At 42.2% G+C, this 14,271-nt stretch overlaps 1 protein-coding gene across 1 annotated transcript; it reads left to right on the forward strand.

Moving 5' to 3' along the window:
- Positions 1-10,043: 10,043 nt before the first annotated feature.
- LOC132174237 (uncharacterized) lies at positions 10,044-13,118 on the forward strand. Its single transcript, XM_059585928.1, has 2 exons — positions 10,044-11,780; positions 11,862-13,118. The coding sequence occupies exons 1-2, from the start codon at positions 10,044-10,046 to the stop codon at positions 13,116-13,118; spliced, it is 2,994 nt and encodes a 997-aa protein (XP_059441911.1).
- Positions 13,119-14,271: the final 1,153 nt, after the last annotated feature.

Raw genomic sequence — 14,271 nt, forward strand, 5'->3', positions numbered from 1 at the left:
CGCTCGAGCGCGTGATCAGTGTGCTCGAGCACACGCCTGTCTGAACGGGTGTTTCCACCATCCGGACGGGTGCTGCTAGGGCACACGCGATTCTTCCCCCGTGTGCGCTCAAGCGTATGATCAGTACGCTCAAGGGCATGTCTGTTCGGATAGGTATTTTCACTGTCTGGACGAGCACTGCTTGATGTCATTTTCCAGCGCTTGCATTTCTTTCATTTAGTCCTCAATTTACCCTTAGCAATTTGCAAAAGACAAAAATCACAAAGATAAAACAAAACATTAGATTATAACACAGCTAAAGGATTAACACATGTAAATTAAGGGGCTCAACTATGCAGTATTTGACACTCATCACTTAGCCCGGAAAGGGAGCGGGAGATGCACACGCACCCAACTCAGATCGCGGACGAGTACGCCAAGATAGAGCAAGAAGAAATCCAACTACGGAAGGCAGGAGCCCTGCCAATTGGGTCTGAGCGACAAAAGACCGCTTTCCTCTCCAGCATTGACAAGGACTACGAACTAAACCCTTTAGTAGGATCGACTAGGGAATGCTAGACTTAGAGGTTGGGTAGATTTTGGATAGACAGTTACGAGGTAGTTAGGCCACGCACCGTACTTAGTAGTACCTTTTATATTAGATGGTCATGTGTTTCCAAAAAATGAATTTCAAAAAGAAAATGAATTTCACTCGTACCTCAAATTTCATTAAATATATTTTCATGTCAGGCCCAACTAGCCTTGTTTTGATACCCCCAATTATTTTAAGAAAATATCTTGCCTTTGAACTGCTGGTTTCTAAAATAAAATAAAATTTGGGTCTCGGGCCGAGTGCTCGCCCCCAAGGACGAGCACTCACCCAGAGCCCCACATGATTCCTCTTTTCTTTTTTTCTTTTTTTTTTCAAAAAAAAAAAAAAACGGCCTAGCGTTTTCGGCTGTCTCCCTAAGTTTTATGTTTCAGTTCCATCTTTTAAACGAGGTATATGCTTCTAACCATTTTAAATTCGAAATTTCTCGTTTTGCGATTTTAGAGTTTTCGAATTGGGTTTTCATCTTTCCTTGATTTTTGGTTAGGATTGAACATCTAGACGTTTACTTGTTATGTTAGGATAGATGTTGTTGTGATTAGAACCTATTTCCCTTCCCAAAACCACCACATATTCGGATTTGGGAATTTTTGCCCTAAATCTGAAATCATTGTGTTTTCTTGACCCTACCATGCAATTGATGCATGGGTTGTGACCCAAACACCCCCACATTGACCTTTGAACAAAACCACTCACTCCCTTGACCAATTTTGATCAACCTAAAGCCCTAGCTTTTGAATTTGGGGGTTTTGCCCTAAATTCGAATTTTTCTTTTTGATTTTGTGATCTCAAGTGGGTCCTATGGGCCAATTGAAGCCCAAATCCTTAATTGGAAACCCGATCTACATTTTTGACCAATCGGATTTTGGAATTTTTGTCCAAATCCTTCCAAAATACTCCTCACTCTCAAATTGGGTATTTTTGCCTAATTTGGGGACGACCCAATTCTGTTAAAAGGGTCAAGCTTACCTATTGAATTGAGCCTCAAACACTTGAATTGAAAGCCTAACCTTGAATCTAGCCATTTGAATTTTGAAATTTTGTCTAGACCTGAAAATGACCAAAATGCCCTTGGCCCTAAAACCCTAACACTTATACCTTGGTAACCTCACATCTTGAGGACGCCACTCTGGGCACCTGCCCTTGGGGCAGTACCGAACACCTCGAGCCATCAACCTTAACCCAAACGAATTTCGGTGTTTTGTCCAAATTCAACATTACCAAAATTCTCCTAAGACCTAAACCCTAATTTCTATAATTACCCAATTACTCTGGTATCCTCACATCATGAGGTCACCGATATATTGAACTACCCCAAGGGCGGCACCATTCATTTTGGTGCTAATCGTTTAACATAAAATTACCAAAACACCCTTAAAGCCTAGACCTAAAATTTTCATGACTTGTCAACTACCTCGGTGCCGTTGCATTTTCAGGTCACCATTATTTTTGGGTTATTCAAAGAAGCCTAATATTGTAACGACCCCAATGGGCAAGTCAATTAACTAGTAATTGATCCCATGGTTCGTCTCCCAGTCCTATCCCACACGGGACAAAACTCAAAGATTTCAACCTCTCATAGACGAGAGAACTCAGCGGAAGACTTTCTAAACTATGGGATTAAAGAGCATTACATACACAACCACACATTCATACAGCAAAGTAAACAAAATACCTCATAATATAAAGATAATCATCAAATGTACCGGTCATCAGACCATCATCAAATCAGGTTACAACCCATAATATAATTGTCTTAACAAAAGATCAACAGATCCAATCCTGAGTTTAAGCAAAGCTAAAGAGATAACAATCTTGATCATGTCTTCACGGGTGGTTCATCCATCAGTCCATATAGAATGTAACCAAACTGAAGCCAAGTCCTCAAAAATTATGTGAATCAAATCCTGCGCGATCACTCACGTCTGCTCCGAAAACATCTTTCTCTAAGCTAGCTAAACTGCGCAATTATTCGTAATGAAATGGAAAAACATAAAATAAAGGCGTAACTCTAAAGACTTAGTGAATGTTAACGCATATAATGCCCATGACAGTTTTTGTAATAAACTCTGGTTTTTGTAAAGTATGCAATAGTTCCATAATGATAGTTTTGAATTAGATGTGATATAAATATATGATATATGCATATGATATAGGTAATAGTCATAGTTTAACAGTATGGTCTACCTGAGATATTAACCTTTCTTAGCATGGTTGGCGCTATCTCGTGGGACCTGTAATACAATGTTAGTGTCCTAGCCATTGTACGCTACCACGCATAACACTAGCGGCACGATCGTCTCCGACCTCGGGTGGCCCATACCACTAATAATGTTCGTCCTGTAGTGACCGCCCATTAAGGATGCGCCGGCCATGAAACAACCATTGGATCCAAGGCCCATATAACACACACATTTGACCATGAAATTAACATCTATAGTAAGCCCATGACCATTATACCACACATACTAGTGAACCATGACACACGATTCAATTTATTTTGTCCGTATTTTACATGCATGCTTTTTTACAAGTCTCACTTTGTTAACATATTCAGCACAATATTTTTCTCGAAAATGCTAGAGTTCATGTGCAACAAGTGCAAATCGCGAGAGTTGCAAATATGCATGTTTTGGTACACAAAATAGACGTACAATCATGAAAAATAACAGCAAGCCTTATGTGAGTTAAAACTCACCTAGGTCGATTAAATCCTCCGAGTACTCCTTCAACAAGTTTGGGTCCTCCAAATCTGTGGAAAACCTTCTATTAGTCCTAGGTCTAACTAAAACAACCCTAGAGCATGAAAGCAAGAGCTATTGGACGGCCGACCAAATTAGTGTTCCCTGTAACGCTTTTGACAGTACATCCGGGCTCGGTGTCGTACGTTCGCCCAGAATGTTTTAGGTAGAACCTTATTTTGTCCATTCGTCCTCCAATCCTCCCACATCGATTTCTAAGGCTACCAAAAGGCCTCCTAGGACTACCTATCCAAAATAATGTCTCCATGCAATAAAAAACATTATGGAATGCTAAACCCAGCTCTAACCAACATCAAAAGTATAATATGTCTAAAGTTTCAAACCAACATCTAAGCTACTATAGAAAGCATTAAAAGTGTTTGGGAGCTTGGGGGCGAGTTTGAACAAGAAAAGGGCGAGGGTAGGGTTAGTATTTATAGAGAAGAAAAGCTAGAGATGCTCACCAACGCTTTTCAAAAGTAGCGGACATCCGGTACTATTGGGGTGTACGTCCGGTACTATTTACCCAGCAGTCCAAAGGCTGTATCGTACGTCCAGGTATTATCCAATGGATCTTCAAAAAGTACCGTACATTCGGTAGTCCCCCATCGTACGTCCTTGTACTATTTGCAGGCGTACGTATGGTGGTCCCCCCGCGTACGTACATCCGGCAACCCTAGAGTACATCTAGTCAAAAAGTATAAAATACCCAAAGTGCCCTTCCAACTATTCCTAGTGACCCGAACCCAAATTAACCCTCTAACTAAGCTACCTAAGCTTAGTTAATTATTAGGGTCACTACAAATATTTTTTCAATTTTGGTATTCTTGTCAAATGACCAAAATACCCCTATGCCTAGAGAACCCCACCTTGCCCACCTCTCGCCCCTAAGGGCATCCTTGTTATTAAGACCCCTCTAGACAACCTTGAGACTGAAGTCAGCCCCGACATTTGGAACCTACCAACTCTCACTTAGTTAGACTTAGGTATTTGGGCTAAGAGTCTGAAATGACCTAATTACCCTTGCAACCGAACCCATTTCTAAACTACAAACCAACCCTTTTACAACTCCACTAAGTTTTCATTTTCAGGCACCCCATTTTTTCCAATATCTCCTTGCATTTTTCCTAACTCGTACAGGGGGAATCTCAGTTTCTAGGACTGGGCTACCACTTTTATAGTTAGATCAGTTATTGTTAAGATTGCACATAGAATTGGTAGTGATGGTTCTTAATCCGATGCGGGACGATGGCACACACCAAAGCAAACGCAGGAGCTTCATCCTCGACATACCCGGCCCGATTCCGCAGGGCTTGATCCCTGATCCAGGAGACCTAGGATCCCGACTCCGGCTCCTACTCCGACTTTGAGATGGAGGAGGTAGTAGAGGAGGCCACCTCCGACGAGTCCCCAATCCCTGGCCCTGCTCATGGTTCCCCTTTCGTCAAGGCCAACACCGGTTTTGAACTTAGATGATGATGACCACCTTTACGACTGCAATTGCTTCAAAGTCGCCAAAACGGAGCACCTATACAGCTCTCTCTACCACAGCCACAACATCATTGTAGAAAAGAGGATGGATGTGACCAACGTTGGCCAACCGCTGCCAAAATAGTTCGAGAGTTCTACGCGAACCTATATGTTCGGGACAGAGATTCCTTCAAGACCTGGCTGAGGGACAAGCCTATCCTTGTGACCCCTGATGTCATCTGCCAAATCGCCGAGGTGCCAAGGGTGGCCAACCCCAATTTCCCATGGCCACTCGAGTCACTCCCAATCAACGCCAGATGGTCGAACGCTTTGATGATGGGCGCCCCCATCAGAAGAGCATGGAGGAAGAAGGAGGCTTTCAGGTCAATGCCCCTAAGGACGATGACCAGCTTGTATACCATGTGATGATCTTCCAAGTCCTTCTAGTCAAGAATCTCGCCACTGTCACGCAGGAAGGGGGCGTTTACTTCCCGATACCTCAATGTGAGCAAGTCGCATCTCCATGTGGCCGAGTGAGCATCAAGAGCACCACGAGCACCGAGGGCAACACAAGGAAGACGTGCGACTAACAGAGCCTCCTCGTCCACACCATCGAACGACCTTTGATGAGTGTCAAATATTGCATATTGGAACCCCTAAATTTTCATATGTTAATTCCTTAGTATTGTTATTTGTTTGATGTTGTTTTGTTTTAAAGTTTTTAAAGAAAAATGCAATAAATTACATTGATTTTGGGCTTAAAGCACACTTTGAGAAGATTTATATGATGTGGTTAAGTTTAACCAAATCAAGGAAATGATTAAATACGAATTTATCTAATTGGAGTCAAAATCGGATTGGATTCAATTTCTAATTCTGCACATGTCTTAGTATTTTGACCATAACCTTCAGCTCAAGTATCGGATTAAGGTGAAACTAGCGGAATTGCAAAGAAAAATCACAATACTACAAATCATTATGAAATAAGATTTTTCTAATTTGGACGTTTTCTATGCCAAAAGCATCCTGCGATTTAAGAACAAAAATTTGGACGAATCCTATTTCGATTTGTACTAAGATTGCTTCCTAATTTGACTAGGAGATTGAAGTACGATTTTTATGGGATTCCTAGGGGTTTCTAGGGTTTGTTTGCTCCCTATAAATAGGATCTAAAGCTTCAGAAAAAGGAGAGGAGGCTACAGAGACTGCTTAGTACGAAATTTCAGAGTAATTCTCCCATTTAGCTTAGTTTTTCTTTAGTTTTTAGGTTTTAATTTTAATCATGTGTAGATAATTTCTCAACCTAAGGTTGAGGATGAAGCTTCACCAATGAAGATCAACAATATTTTTATATAAGTTGATATTATCCGATTTTATGAGTTTTAACATTTCAATTGTTCTACTTCAATTCAATTAGTAGGATGATTCTTGGATATATTTTGTGATTTATAGATACATTTGATGAGTTTTCATTTAATTGATTGATTGTATTTTATATTATCAAAATATTGGATATTCATTGTGTTTCGTTCTCCGGATATATTTGATGATTTTGTTTTAAACTAGATATCTTTTGTGATTTGTGCAAAGAACGGATTCATTGAATGATTTAATTAATCTTTGTAGCATAGTAGAACATACATAAGATTTTTATTGTGAGAACTTCGGATATATATTGTTGAATATGAGAATATGTTGTTATGATTTGGTGAGTGTGGATTCCAAAACCTTAGTACCATATCTTTTGATTAATTTAGCTTTGTTTAGTTTATGTTTTCTTTTTATCGCAAACAAAAAAAATTACTCATCTTCTAGAACTAGGTAAGATTTAAGGGTTTAGATATATTTAGTTTTCAAAAATACAATTTCCTGTGGGTTCGACCTCGCACTTGCAACATTATATTGCAAAACAACTCGTGTACTTACGAGTACTTTAAAATTTCATAACAGCCTTGATCATGAGCGCATCTATAGCATGCCCAGTGGACTTCAGCAGTCCGTAGGTAGCTCCACCTTGGAGCTAGGGAGACTATTTACGACATTCCAGGCTATGTGGAAGGCACAGGAAGCCAATCACTCCCGTGGATTCACAGTCACTTGGCGGGACCTCCACTCAATGTGAGAGATTATGGCATTCGGAGCCCGAGTGTCAACTTAGGAAGAGTGAGCCCTAGTACACAAGGCACCCCGGGTCGAAGGTCAACGAAGCCCAGCCCTAGGAGACGTAGACGACCTCGTTTGTGGGGCGATTTCTATAGACTTTTGCTTGGTTAATTGTTTGTACATATTTTGCTACACAATAAGTCCACATTAGTAGTGGCAATTTTGTCTATATGCGATTGTTTCTTTTCTTTCTTTTCATGGGTTTATTTATGCATGCCTAAACCTTATCATCCATATGTTCTTTTAAAACCATTATCTTTCATCTTATCCTTCAATTGTTTTTAAAGCCCTCTCCATCGGAAGGATCTTGTTTTTACTAAAACCAAATTTTGAGGATGAAATTCTTATAAGGAGGGGAGAATGTAGTGACCCAAAATAATTAACTACTTGGTTAGGGAGTTAATTAGACTTTGGGTCACTAGGGACAACTAGATAAGCATTTTTTCTATTTTGGACTTTCTGAACTACAGTACACGAACACTCGAGTGGGGGACCACATGAGCACTCGCCTGCTACTGTACACGAACACTTGTGTGGGGACTAGGCCGAGCGCTAATTGACTATTTTGTTGACCGATGGTTTTTACCCAATCGTACACCTGAAAATCATTTTTAACCAGTATTGAATAATACACAAGCGCTCGACCTATTAGTACACAAGCACTCGCTCCTTTTCATAAACTCTCTTACGAAGCTCACAACTTTTCTACCCTATAAATACCCCACTTCCCACGCCCTTTACGCCCTTTGCCACCCATTATGCCCTTTGAGCCCTAGAGAAACCCTATTGGGTTGATTTTCAAGAGCTTGTGAGGTTTGTGAGTGTTCTTGGAGAAGGAGAAGGTTTGGAACTCTTGCTGTCTTCTAATTGTTGCTGCCTTCTTTCATGCTTTTCTAATTGTTGTTACTACTATCTTAATGTTGCAAGTTTTAAAGATGCCATAATAAGTTCTTGTACCTTTTTCTTGTAAAACAAGAACGATTTCGAAACGTTTTTAACCCACCCTTGTTCTTGTTCTCTTTAAAAGTTGCATAATAATATGTTTTGCACTTGGATGTGCCCATTTCTTAACAAAACCAAGAATGTTTTCAAAAGGCTTTTAACACCTCTTTGATTCTTTGTGTTGTGTTTTCTTGTGGTGTTTGTGTTTATTTTAAGCCTAGGAAAGGAGACACCAACCCATAGCCTTAGGTAGAAGCCTATGAGCATTTTGGGGATTGTTTACCAAAACCATAGCCCCTGGCCGAACGCTCGCCCTAGGGAACGAAGGTCTTACTAGTTCCTTTTCGTTTGATGGAACCTCGTAGAGTTCTCTAGTACTGCTTATGGCGATAAGCCGTATTTCGTTATAGCATGGATTCATGATGTCGGAGGACTCAAGGGAGCGTACGAGGTAAGTAAGCACTTATGAACACTTTCCTTAAAAACGTCGGATATGTCAGCTGACTGACCACACGTATGATATGAGTATGTCTACTTTCTATAATAACTTAGTAACTGCTTTAATAACTAGTCGATAAGATGCATTGCATGACATGGTACATCAGTACGTGCGGGATAATGGCTATGGACTTACTATATGGACTTGATTCTATGGTCAAATGTGTATCTTGTTATATGGGCCTTGGATCCAATGCTTGTTTCGTGACCAGTGCAACCTTAACTAGTTGTCACTACAGGACGTACATCATTAGTAGCGTGGGCTACCCGAGGTCGGACTCAGTCGTACCGCTAGTGTTATGGAAGGAAGCTTACATTGGTCAGGGCATTGGCATTGTATTGCAGGCCCCTCAGGATAGCACCAATCCTGCTGAGAATGGGTAATATTTCGGGTAGACCATATATGATACTTGTTAGGTTTTAGATTGGCCTAATTTAATGACTATTCTTGTAATATTTTGTGTATTTAAAACTTTGAGGGATGTTTGAGGGGTGTTCCCAGTGTTTTAAGGTCTTCCAAGAAGATTCCTAGTTTTCCATCAGAACAGGACATGTAACGGGACTAATTGAAGAGCTACTGGTTTCCCATCAAGAGTGCCGCCAAAACGGGACATGCAACAAGAGCAAAGATGGACTTCCTAGTTTCTCGTTAGGATTGGCGTTAGGACGAGGATGTGATAGGAGCAGAAGTTGGACTCACTGGTTTCTCGTCAGGAACTGCGTCAAGACGAGGATGTGACGGGAGCAAAATTTGAACTCCCTAGTTTCTCGTCAAAACGAGACAAGTGACGAGAGCAAAATTGAAGCCTCTGTTTTTTCATCTAGATGAGACATGTAAGGGGACCAAAGTTGGACTCCCTGGTTTCCTGTCAGCTAGTGCGTTAAGACGGGACATGTGACGAAGAGGAGACATTTGTTCTTCCCGTAATAACAGAATTGCTTTCTCGTTAGGACATGGAATTCTCAGATCTATGAATCTGTTTTTCCTGTCATAACATAAAAGTGTCCCGTTAGGATGTGGTGAAAAAAATATCTCTCATATAAATAGTTTTCCTGTTACTGTTCACTACAGACTTTGGGAATTTATTTTGTTGAGCTCTCTCTTCACTAAAGTCTCTTTTTTCTCCACTAGCATTGGGTCCTGGTGGTATTAATATTCAAGAGGGGACATGATATAGCTTAAATGATGTAGGACATGTGTGTCCCCACCCCCAAGAATAAATAGTTTACTTTTAATCCTTTCCCTACTAGGAGTATATTTACTTTTCCTATTAGAATTATGTTTACTTTCCCTACTAGGATTATGTTTACTTTCCTACTATGATTAGATTTACTTTCTCTACTAGGATTAGATTTCCTTTCTCTACTAGAAGTAGGTTTGCTTTCTCTACAAGTATTTATCTTCTATAAATAGGCTTGCTTATTATGTAAAACGGAACACATTGAATGATAATCAAATCAGAGAATTCTCTCTCAAATACTCTGCGAAGTTTTATTTTTTTTTAGCCTGCGGGCTTGTTTTATCTTTTGAGTAGAAGACGAAGACGCTTCTCCTTGCAGAATCAAAGACGCTGCTCTTTGATTAATTACCTTAGTCTTCCACTACGTCAGTTGGTATCAGAGCAGGCTTTATCCTGATCATGACCAATCAGCGCAACGGTGACGATTCCCTTAATGACGCTGCTCGTGACAGGGAGGCTCCTTGGAGAGCCGAATTCCAAGAGCTCCAGCAGAACCAGCAAACGATGCAACAGGAGATACGACAGGAGATGCGCCAGATGCGGGAGATGATAGAGCGCATGCACATAGGTCCTAATCGTAATCACAGGGACAATGATGCCCATGATGACGATGGGATCCGAGTAAGGCCTATTCCTCATCAACCACTTGCACCCATAAACCGACCACCGGCCTATGACGATCCTAGTGACGATAAAGACTTCGCTGAAGGAGCATTCGGACGGGACATTGAGGTAGATCGAAGGGGAGAATTACGTAGAGGAGTCGGTCGTGGTGGCACAGGCTTCAGAGGTTATGAGCACGGTAGAGTTGGCCATATGGGGAATGTCTATGACGGCGCTGGCTACCGAGATGCATATGGAGAGCAACCCAGACGTCAGGATCTTGGTAGGGAGGAATCCCACGAATACCGAATGAAGATTGATCTCCCATCATTCAACGGGCATCTTCAAATCGAAGATTTCTTAGATTGGGTGATGGAAGTAGAGAGGTTCTTTGATTATATGAGTATTCGCGAGGATCGCAAGGTGAAGTTAGTGGCATACAAGTTCAAGGGAGGAGCTTCTGCTTGGTGGGAAAAATTACAGATTTCCCGAGCCCGACAAGGGAAGGGACCTGTAACTTCATGGTTGAAGATGAAGCGGCTACTCAAAGCACGTTTTTTACCACCGGACTTTGAGCAACGGCTATTCCAACAATACCAAGAGTGTCGACAAGGAGGTCGGACCATCCAGGCGTATGTTGATGATTTCTATCGCCTATCTGCTCGGAATGATCTCATGGAGACAGAGGATCAACAAGTTGCAAGGTTTATTGGTGGACTGCGTGTGGCAATACAAGATAAGGTTTCTATGCATCCTGTCTTTACTTTGAATGAGGCAGTTAGTTTGGCAACCCGAGCAGAGAAGCAACTGGAGAGGCCTAAAGCAACAACCTGGGAGCGAAACCCGAGCGATTCGACGAGACCAACGCAGGGTCGGGGAAAACAACCTCTAGTCCCGACTGTCACACCAAGTCAACCAGTGACTTCCACGGGAAAAGGAGCCAGTAGCAGTTCAAGCACCTCGAGACAACCAGCCAACAATCCATACGCACGGCCCAATCTAGACAAATGTTTCAAATGCAACCAACCGGGACATAGGTCGCATCAATGTCCCCGGAGGCAGATGGTAAACTTGATCGAACCTGAGCCAGAGGGAGGGTCCGAGAATGGAGATATTGATACACCCGAGTATGAAGAAGAGGAGTTGGCTGACGCTGATGAGGGAATCCCACTTTCCCGATCCTTAGTAATTCAACGTTTACTCTTGACACCGAGGCAAGAGGATCAATCTCAAAGGCACAAGATTTTTCGTACTCGCTGCACAGTCAACCAAAGAGTATGTGATGTGATTATTGATAGTGGTAGCGGGGAGAACGTAGTGTCGAAGGAGATGGTTTCAAAGTTGGGTTTGAAAACTGAGAAGCACCCAACTCCATATAAGATCGGATGGATCAAGCGGGGAACCGAGACACTAGTAACCGAGAGATGTCGTATCACATTTTCGATCGGTAAGCATTACTCGGATTCTATTTTGTGTGATGTTGTCGAGATGGATGCATGCCACTTAATCCTGGGAAGACCGTGGCAGTTTGACGTGAATGCCCAGCAGCAAGGAAGAGCCAATATCTACACTATCTTTTGGGATGGTCGGAAGATAACATTTTGACCTTTACAGGAAGTCAAAAATTCTACTTATTCTAAGGGAAAGCCGATCCTCCTATCCACTGGATCAGAATTTATAGAAGAAGTTAAGGAGGCCCGAGACATCATAGCATTGGTGACCAAGGGAACCCCGGGCTCCGTCTCACAAGAAGTTCCTGAGATAATGCGATCGATGTTAGAAGAATTCCAAGACATCATGCCTGAAGAGATGCCCGAAGGACTGCCGCCCATGAGAGATATCCAGCACTATATTGACTTAGTGCCGGGAGCAAGTCTCCCGAACTTGCCACATTATCGAATGAGCCCAAAGGAGAATGCTATTTTGCAAGAGCAGGTAGAGGGGTTAATTCGGAAGGGACACTTGCGAGAGAGTATGAGTCCATGCGCAGTACCGGCCCTACTTGTACCGAAGAAAGATGGGAGTTGGCGAATGTGCGTGGATAGCCGGGAAATAAACAAGATCACGGTCAAGTATCGGTTTCCGATTCCCCGAATAGGTGACATGTTTGATATGCTATCTGGGGCTAAGATTTTTTCGAAGATTGACTTGAGGAGTGGATGTCACCAAATCCGTATACAACCAGGAGATGAATGGAAAACTGCGTACAAGACTAAAGAGGGGCTTTATGAGTGGATGGTGATGCCTTTCGGCCTTTCGAATGCACCAAGCACTTTCATGCGACTCATGAATCAGGTACTGAAACCTTTTATCGAAAAATTTGTCGTTGTCTATTTCGATGATATTCTTATCTATAGTCGCAACCCGGTGGATCACATGGATCACGTGAGGAAAGTGTTGGAGGTTCTCCGTGAAAATAGGTTGTTTATCAACTTAAAGAAGTGTAGTTTCATGATGGATCGGTTACTCTTCGTCGGATTTGTAGTCGGTGCCGATGGAATCCGAGTGGATGAAGGGAAGGTGAGAGCAATCCGAGAATGGCCCACACCCAAGTCAGTGGGAGAAGTAAGAAGTTTCCATGGGTTAGCAACTTTCTATAGAAGGTTCGTTCGGAATTTCAACAGTATTGTAGCACCGATCACCGAGTGTATGAAGAAAGGAAAATTCAATTGGGGTGAAGAAGCCGAGCGAAGTTTCTCAATCATCAAAGAAAAGCTATGCACAGCACCTGTACTTGCCTTACCTGACTTTGACAAGCTGTTTGAAGTTGAATGTGATGCATCAATCATCGGGATAGGAGTCATGTTATCTCAAGAAGGGAAGCCCGTAGAATTTTTTAGTGAAAAGCTCGGAGAAGCAAGACAGAAGTAGTCAACATATGAGCTGGAGCTTTATGCTGTCTTGAGAGCCCTCAAGGTGTGGGAGCACTACCTGATCCAACGAGAGTTTGTCCTCTATACCGACCATCAAGCATTAAAGTTCATCAATAGTCAAAAGAATCTAAATCGGATGCATGCTCGGTGGGTTTCTTACATCCAACGGTTCACTTTTTCTCTCAAGCATAAGTCGGGAAAACTAAATCGTGTAGCTGACGCTTTAAGCCGCCGAGCTACCCTGCTGATCACCATGAAAGCTGAAGTGACTGGATTCGAGTGCCTAAAGGAGTTATATGAGGAAGATGAAGATTTTGGTAAAACCTGGAAGCATTGCAAGGCGGGGCAACCAATTTCTGAGATACATATTCAGGAGGGGTATTTATTTCGTGGGAATCGGCTATGCATTCCGAGGAGTTCCTTACGAGAACAAATAATCCGAGAATTACATGCTGGAGGTTTGGGTGGTCATCTGGGAAGAGACAAGACTATTGCTCTGGTAGAGGAACGGTATTACTGGCCGCAACTGAAGAAAGAAGTAGGTAATTTTGTCCGACGATGCCAGACTTGTCAGGTCGCCAAGGGGCAAACCCAAAATATGGGATTATACATGCCTCTACCAATACCAGAAGCACCGTGGGAAGATGTATCCATGGATTTTGTATTGGGTCTCCCGAGAACCCAACGAGGAGCAGATTCTATAATGGTAATTGTGGATAGATTTTCCAAAATGGCTCACTTTGTTGCTTGCAAGAAAACATCTGATGCAGTTCAAGTGGCCAATCTATTCTTCCGAGAGGTGGTTCGATTGCATGGAGTCCCAAAGTCTATCACTTCTGACCGAGACACCAAGTTCTTGTCTCACTTTTGGCGAACATTATGGAGGCGGTTCGACACAGCATTGAACTTTAGTAGCACGAGCCATCCGCAAACGGACGGGCAGACAGAAGTTGTTAATCGAACTCTAGGTAATTTACTTCGATGTATTGCAGGTGACAAACCGAAGCAGTAGGACCTGGCTTTAGCTCAGGCTGAGTTTGCCTACAATAACATGGTGAATCGATCTACTGGGAAGGCACCATTTTAGTCGTCTATGGAAGAACTCTGAGACTTGCAGTAGATCTTGCAACTTTACCTAAGCTACCCGGTGC

The sequence above is a fragment of the Corylus avellana genome, chromosome ca3 (assembly GCF_901000735.1).
Source record: "Corylus avellana chromosome ca3, CavTom2PMs-1.0".
NCBI lineage: Eukaryota > Viridiplantae > Streptophyta > Magnoliopsida > Fagales > Betulaceae > Corylus > Corylus avellana.